The following is an 8,207-nucleotide window of genomic DNA, read 5'->3' on the forward strand; positions in this document are numbered from 1 at the left end:
ATCATGCAATGTGTCAAGGAAGATTATGGGAGGAAAACTTACTATGGGATGTTTTGGGGAAGGATTGAAGGAGGGGAAAGGGAAGCATCGAGCTAAATCAGGGAGAAGTGAATATGGGAAATGGGAAATGGAGACAAGGAATAAATAGAAGGAGCCAGTCACACAGAGAATGGCTGCTGGTCAGCGTGCCCCTCTGGCTGAGCCCTGCTCCCGATTACCACCATCTGTCCTGGCCTTGTATTAAACTAATCCCAGCTGTTTCCTCTGCACGTATGCACGTTGGTGATGTGTTAGCTCACTGCAACCTGGACTAGCCTGGAAGTAGGAAAAGAGGTCTGAGGACCAGCTACCAGCAACCCATGAAAGTGAGGGCAGACAATCCACTAGGCATGGTCTAAGTTTCATGGGCCAGGGATTAAGAACAGGGTTAGGCCTCTTTTGTTATTCATGCTTTATGAGTGCTGTCTGTTTCCCTGGGTACTCACCACAGTAGTTTTCCTCAGTTTCTGCTCATTGGTCTGTGTCTGCTTGCATCAGTAGTGCATGTGTGTGTCTGACAGGGGTTCTGAACCACTTGCTGAACCTGGTAACACGGGAAAGCTGCAGTCTCACATGTAGCATAGCAGACCAGGACAGAAAGAATTCCCTAGGTCTTACAGCCCACTGCATTCAGCTGTCCTTAACACCAAACACTGAAACAGCACAAGTTCTCCCATGAACTCAAAGCTTGGCAAGGAAAAAAAAATCAAGGTAAAGCCTTCTGTGGGCTGAGCTAGTGAGAGAATTACAGAAACAAGAGATATGCCTCAGGTCTGTTACACACCCAACTCCACGCACGCTGTGGTAGAACAAAAGACCTTTCTAAGCACACTTAGAAAACTTACTATTAAGGAATTGCCTCTAGAAAAAGATTTATTCACTGGAGACAAGAACCAAAGAGAATATCCCTCACACTGACAACAGAAAGGGACCTAAGGTGATGTTTAAATAGAAACAGCCCAGACCACTGTTGGGTATGTCTTGAGGAGAAACAGCCACATTTGTGTAAACAAACAAGCAAAAAGAAACATGACTGTACAGCTCCAGAACCAACAGCGATCCCTGCTCCAGCCTGGGAGGCCAAGAACTAAGAGACTGCTGGGGACCAGCAAAAGCGTGAAATGGGGACAGTCACAACAGTGAACTGGTAGCACTTAGTGACAATGGGGAACTAGGGAACAGCATAGGACCAGTGCCTAGGAGCTCCAGCCTGACAACACACTCAGCTGGACAGGCACCACATAATACAGCCTTCCTGCAGGGAGCTAGGATTTCAACTCCCACTGCTTCTTCACAAACATCCACATCGCAGGGGATAAGGACAGACACCAAAAATGCCAGGGCATCAGCATGGAGTGGAGGGAGAGTAAGGGGGGACATGGCAGAATTCCCTGTTCAAGAGAATGTTTCAGAATGTATTCCATGTTTAAGGGAAAAGGACAAGACTTGAGCAAGAATATAAAACTTTTAATGGGTCCGTGCATCACTCCTTGATGCAGAGGGAAAGGAGCAAAGGAGGCTATCGCTGTCCCAGGTGTCCAGAGCTGCAGAGATGATCTGCACAGAGTAGCACAGTGGTGGTACACACATAGCTGCAGCAGCCTTTGCTCTCTGCGGAAGGGACCAACACCTGGAAAAGCAGTTTCTTTCACTGTCCATTCGGTTTCACTCTATGTTTCTTCTTCCTGGTAGGGATTTTAGGACGCATCATTTTGGGAGAAGGCCGGACAGCCTTTAAGGGTCTCCTCTGTGCCTGCAATGAATGTTTCTTCTTCAAAGTCGGTTGTGGCAGCTTCTGCTCTTTGTCAGCTTTTGATCCCTCAAGTTTCTTCTTTTTTGGTGGAGGTTCCACAACAGTCTCAGGGACAGCAGACAGAGTTGCTGCTTCTGCAGCAGGTTCTTCATCTGAAAGGAGAGAAAGGCACTGTAAGAAGCATCCCCATGGCTTTTGCAGGGGAAGGAGCATGTGAGAGCAGCCCTGGGCAACTCAGCCAAGTTCCAGCACTACGTTACCTTTCTGTGCCTGGGGGATGGCATTAGAGAATTTCTTGAATTTGGCAATGAAGAACCCATCCATATTGTGTGTGTGGGGATAAAAACGCCGCGTAGACTTGAGGGAGGGGTGGAAGCGACGGTCCTTGAACCTGGGGGAGGAAGTGGGGTAAGAACTGACAGAATACCTCTGCTCAAGCCTGGCCACTAGGGAACAGTCACCTGTGCTGCTTGTGACCTGACACGCACCTGGTGAAGCCTTCCTTGCCAAAGTCCAGGCCCGTGGCCACCAAACGGACGTTGCGTTTCTTCAGGGCATAATCCACAACCCACTCATTCTCCTCCACCTGCCAGGGGCTAAGCATTAGCATCCAAAACTCACCAGTCCCCTGAGGGTGAGGTGACCGCAGAAAAGTGTGGAAGGGACTTACCATGATGGAGCAAGTGCAGTAGACAATGTAGCCCCCTGTCTCTGAGGCAGCATTGACCGAATCTATAGCGCTAAGAATCAGCTCCTTCTGCAGGTGAGCACAGCGCAGGATGTCTTTCTCATCCTGTAAGAGAAAGACAGGTTAGGATGCCAGAGGCATGAGGAAGAACCCCAGGCCTCTACTGTGGATGGAAGACATGACAGGAGAACAAAGCACACATGACATAGAAGATTCTGGAATCTTCTGCAGAACTAATCTCAAAAAACTAGCTCTGGTATGACACACAGAATAGGAAAGAGATGGAAAAATCAGTGTCTCTATTGCAGGCATCTCTCAAGAAAAAAGCTGTCCCAAAGTCCTTCCTCTCATGACTCATCCTTGAGTCCCCACTGGTCACTCACTTTGTTGGTTTTGACAGCAGGATCCTTGGAAATGACACCTGTTCCGCTACAAGGAGCATCAAGCAAGACACGGTCGAACCCTCCAAGCACCTACAGGCAGAAGTACATTTGGAATTACACTCACAGTGGGGACTCAGAACAAGACCAAGACTAGAACAGGAACCAGAAGACTGGGAAGGCAGGAAAGATTCCTCCCTCTTCCCTGTCCATCTTCCTGCCTTCGTTTCAAATAACAAACACACTCCCCAGCAGCTCTGCTCATCCTCTTGTGACAAGTGGCTTTGGAGAACACAGCTTTACTAAGGGGACATCACAACAGCTCTAGGTAAGCATGGTAAAGACACCTCAAAACAGGCAGGAGCATACCTTGGGGAACTGGCGTCCATCGCAGTTACTCACGACAGTGTTGGTGACTCCCAGCCGATGCAGATTCCCTACCACACTGCGCAGCCGCTCGGCATTGCTGTCGTTGGCCAAGATCATACCTGTGTTCTTCATAAGCTGAGCTGACAGAGGGCAAAACACATCAGCAAGGGGCTGCAAACCTCCCACGCTTTGGTCTGTACGGACCGCTACCCCCTCCTTTCCTTAAATTCAGTCCCCCTCTATTCCCCATTTCTGTATAGACCAGTGGAAACTCATCACAGAGCATCCCTCCCAAGGCTCCAGGGCGGTACCTATGTAGCTGGTCTTGCCTCCTGGGGCACAGCACATATCCAGGATGCGCTCGTTCTCCTGTGGAGCCAGAGCCATGACAGGGAGAAGACTGGAGGCTCCTTGCAGCATGTAGTGTCCAGCCAGATACTCAGGGGTGGCACCTGAGCAAGGAAGGCAGAACAAAAGAAGACGACACGTGACAGAAAGGGAAGCAAGAGCGGGTCAGCTCAGCCCTACAGCTGGAAGGGTGATCTCACCGATGGGCACAGAGGAGTCATAAATAACAAGTCCTGTTTTCGACCACTTCCCCAAGGGATCAAGATTCACGCCACGGTTGATCAGAGCCTGCAAGACAAGGAGAAGGGACTGAAACACCGCTTCCTGTGACAGGAGGTGCAGGAGACAACCCCTGGTTCCTGCTCACCTGCGCCAGGTCCCGTCGCCGTGTCTTCAGTGTGTTGGTGCGAATAGTCACAGGGCGGGGAACCTCATTGGCTTCCAGGAAGTTTATCAGCTGGATGAAAGAAGGGGCAGAGAATACAGACAAAAAATGAAGACCCAGGGAGGCAGCCAAATCCTCACCAGTCAGCAAAGCTATGGGAAGGGCAGGATCCCACCTCAGGGAGTGGGAAGATGTCCATGAGCTTCATGAGCAGGAAATCACTGTAGGAATAGTAGGCAGCCATGTCCCGGCGCAGCAACGCCAAGTACTCCTGCCGCGTGCGTCCCTCCTCCCGCTTCACCACGAAGTCCTGCAGCACCTCCATGTTGCCCTTGATGCGCTGGTGAATGACGTGCAGGTCGGGCGGCTCAGCAGGTAGGAAAACCATTAAGGAATCATGAACAGACACGAAACTCTCACAGAGGCTCTTTACAAGTACAATGAGTCGTGCAGGAGTCACGCACCACAACAGCACGTGTGCCAGAAAGGCTTCGTGGGAATACACCCTCTCAGAAGAACTCAGCAGAGCAGGGAATCAAAGGATGGAACTGGACAAAAAAGTTCCCAAGGCAGGACTACAAGGTGTTTAAAAGAATTGGGTTGGTTACTTTTAGATAAACAGAAAAAGAATAGGAAAAATAAAAAGATCCAACAAAAGAAGTCTTTTAATAGCGAAAACATTATCTGTATCAGAAAGGAGACTAGAAGTTCCCCAAGGGCAACCAAGGGATACAGAGGGGAACGAGAAGAGACAGGATTAAATTGTACTGGGAGGCAGGAAATTAAAATCACCAAAGTCCAGGAGCAAGCACTTTGGATGCTGGAATTGCTGTCATCAGAGGCTCTAGGAATGGGTTACACAAACACCTGCCAGGCAAATCAGGGTAGAGAGGAACAAACTACGTGATAAGATATCTATATGTATTTAGGACTAGAAAAGAAATTAGGACAGGCTCCAAGCTCCATATAGGGTGTAACAGATTTCATAACTGTGCTGTACAGAAACACAGCATTATATACTATCTATTAGGACAGCTCATCTAAAAATACGTTGTCACGCACAAACCCTCTTGCTAAGCAATATACACGATAAAAGCCCAAGTGAAGCTCTTTGATTGTATCCAGGCCCCGTGCTGCATGCCTACGGCTTATGGATGTCACAGATAAAAAGGATATTCTCTTTTTCAATCTCTTCATTAGATGGCAGTTTAAATTGTTCATCTATATCTAGGTTGAGCTGCAGATCTGGGTTCTCTTCCTCCTTCTGTCCCATTTTCTGTCTGCCTATTGTCTCTGCTGCCTCTTCCTCCTCCTCCTCCTCCTCCTCCTCCTCTTCACTGTCATCTTCACTGAGGCCTTCCCTAAGGACGAACAACAGGACAGTTGCTTTACACAAGGAGAGAATCACACAGACACTTCACAACTACCACTTCTTAGATGGCAGAAAGGGTGGAAGAATAAACAACACAGGCTCCTCATCTAGCCAGGGAAGGCTCTGCAGCCTGGTGATGTTCTCATATCCTCACCTGTCAGGCTTCTGCTTCAGGGCAGCTTTTTCAATAGGCAGCAACTAAACAGAGACAAAAGATTAATGAAGCATCCACAGTTGCCCCCTTACTTCCCACCATCTGTGAAATTTACTTGCTCTGTTTAAAAAAGACAACAAACAAAAGCACTTAATGTTATGCTACTAAACTTGAAATTGTTATTTTGAAAGGAAGAAGGGGAAAGTTCTCCACTACCTCACCATCCTGCCCCCCCCCAGTAAAACCATCCTTTTTCCCCAGGCCTGATGGGTCCTTTCAGCCAGCAACATCAAGTATTCCTTGTAGAATTACGAGCAAAAAGTTCCTACCTCTTCTTCTTCTGATGATGATGAGGCACCATAATCATCGACCATCTCCTCGCTGCTCCCATCCTCCTCCTCCTCCTCCATCTCCCAGTTGCCCTCTTCCACCTCACCATCGCTGGATAACTCCACATGGTTTCCTTTAGATCGGATTTTCTTGGCTTTGGCTGGAGCCAGCCATTTTGAATTGTCATCACTGAAGCCAGATCGGCCACGAGTGGTTTGTCCTGCTGCCTTTACGGCACGTTTCTCCTGTGTGGACACCTGCTCTTTAACTATGGGCAGAAAAAGCAGGTAAAAATTAGGGATTATTCCCAAAAGCAGCTGCTCTGTTTTTCCAGTTGTTATACAAAAAGGCCTTCATCTGAGTCCTGAGCTGCCTGTCCAAGAGAAGGGACTGCTTGCTCTCCAAATCTCAACCAAAAAGAAGGGCATATTCTCATGTTTCCCCTAGTGAAACCTTAGGGAAATCTAACTAGAACTACCAAACTAAAGCACTGCTACAAAATTCTTATGGTATTTCCTCTGACATATTACAGTGCCCTCCTTCCCAAATCTTTGTCTATCCTTCCTTCTTCCTACTGCAACAGCTTCCTGGGCTGTTGTACACAGGGCATAACACAGCGATTTAAAAACCTCAGCTACACAACCGGCCTGCAATAACCTTGCTGTGAAGGGAGGATAAGTCAGAAACGGATTTAACACATAGAAGAGAGACCTTTTACTAGTTCTTCAGACAGCACTGCTGCCTGGCATGGCAACCACCGGAAATCAGGTAGAATTCATTGTTATTATCTATTAGAGAGCATCCAAGGGAGGGCCATGAAGATGGTGAAGGGCCTTGAGGGGAAGCCCTTGAGGGGAAGCCATATGAGGAGCAGCTGAGATCACTTGGTCTGTTCAGCCTGGAGGAGAGGAGACTGAGGGGAGACTTTACTGCAGTTATAACTTCCTTGTGAGAGGAAGAGGAGAAACAGGCATTGATCTCTTCTCTGCGGTGACCAGTGAGAGGACCCAAGGGAATGGCCTGAAGTTGTGTCAGAGAAGGTTTAGGTTGGATATTAGGAAAAGGTTCTTCACCCAGAGGGTGGTTGGGCACGGTAACAGGCTCCTGAGGGCAGTGGTCACAGAACCAAGCCTTACAGAGTTCATTCTCTCAGCCACACGATGTGATTCTTGGGGACGGTCCGGTCCGGGCCAGGAGTCGTACTCGATGATCCTTGCGGGTCCCTTCCAACTCAGGATATTCTATGACTTCCTGACTTAAAATAATGAAATTCCACCTGTCCCGTGCCGTAAGAGGTCATAGCCTGACTGTGGTGGTGGGGATACCCCGGGGAGCAGCAGGACAGATGGGCTACGGGCCCGTCACCCCGGTTCGGACCCCGCTCCCACTCACCTGCCGGCTCCCGCCCTCCTCCTCCTCCTCCTGCTCCGAGCGGCCTCTTCCCCGCCGGGCCACTGCCCGCTCCCAGCCGCCTCTTCGCAGCCCTGGATCGGGAGGGGAAGCGGCGATCAGCTCCGGCCCGGCCCAGCTCCCCCCACCCCGCCGGGCCGCCCCCCTCACCTCTTTCTCCCGTGACTGGAGAGCTTCTTCCTGCCGGTCTCCGGCTCTGCGGGAAGACACGCGGCGGTCAGGCGGCCCCGGGCGCCGTGGGGCGGCCGCGGGCCTGCTCGGGCCGGACTTACCTGGCGGCAGGAAGCGGGCCAGCTCCACCTCGGCCCCGCGCTGCTTGCGGGCCTTGCGCCCGGGGCCGCGCTTCTCCTTCCTGGTGGGATCGAGCTTCCGCCCCATGGCCGCGCCCGCTCTCCGCGCGGCTCCGCGCCCGCCGCCACCACACGTGCGGGGCTCCCCGTCGCACCGCGCACGCGCACGCCGCCGCTCCTGCGCGCTGATTGGTCCGCACGGCAACGTCGGCAGCACCGCCCGCCCGGCCCCGGGACACGTGGGAGGCTCCGGCGCTACCGGGAGCGGGGATCCCGCCACCGGCGGGAACGGGCACCGCGCAGTGCCACCCTTCCCGGGGCACTCAGGTGGCAGCAGGCTGCTTTACGCGCTTGGTTGAGTAAACACGGAAAACGCAGGCAGCAGAGAAGGGGAGTGGCACATAGGCAAGGCGAAAACAAGTATTCAGAGGTGGGGGATATCACAAAACCTGCTCTCGGAGAGGAAGTTGAACATCAGGAGGAATTTCTTCGTGGAAAGGTGTTGATTAATAGGGGAATGGGCTGCCCAAGGAGGTGGTGGAATCACCCTCTCTGAAGGTGTTAAAGAAACAACAGGACATGGCACTTCAGCAACAGGAGGAGGTGGTGATTGGTCACAGGTTAGACTCAGCTTTGGAGGTCTTTTTCAACCAGAATCATTCTGTGAGACAGGACAGAGCCTGGCCCTT

General features: G+C 51.1%; 1 protein-coding gene across 1 annotated transcript; it reads right to left on the reverse strand.

Moving 5' to 3' along the window:
- Nucleotides 1-1,485: 1,485 nt before the first annotated feature.
- On the reverse strand, nucleotides 1,486-7,657 carry NOP2 (NOP2 nucleolar protein). Its single transcript, XM_027730407.2, has 16 exons — nucleotides 7,501-7,657; nucleotides 7,379-7,424; nucleotides 7,211-7,302; nucleotides 5,818-6,086; nucleotides 5,489-5,532; nucleotides 5,139-5,323; nucleotides 4,138-4,337; nucleotides 3,945-4,034; nucleotides 3,778-3,865; nucleotides 3,541-3,681; nucleotides 3,230-3,369; nucleotides 2,864-2,953; nucleotides 2,463-2,585; nucleotides 2,281-2,378; nucleotides 2,053-2,183; nucleotides 1,486-1,944 (listed from the first exon to the last, which is right to left on the reverse strand). Exons 1-16 carry the CDS (start codon nucleotides 7,604-7,606, stop codon nucleotides 1,688-1,690), a joined length of 2,100 nt encoding a protein of 699 aa, XP_027586208.1. The 5' UTR covers nucleotides 7,607-7,657; the 3' UTR covers nucleotides 1,486-1,687.
- Between the last annotated feature and the right edge of the window lie 550 nt (nucleotides 7,658-8,207).

This window comes from Pipra filicauda, unplaced genomic scaffold, assembly GCF_003945595.2.
Source record: "Pipra filicauda isolate LSUMZ 115617 unplaced genomic scaffold, ASM394559v2 scaffold69_size3009148_pilon, whole genome shotgun sequence".
Lineage (NCBI taxonomy): Eukaryota > Metazoa > Chordata > Aves > Passeriformes > Pipridae > Pipra > Pipra filicauda.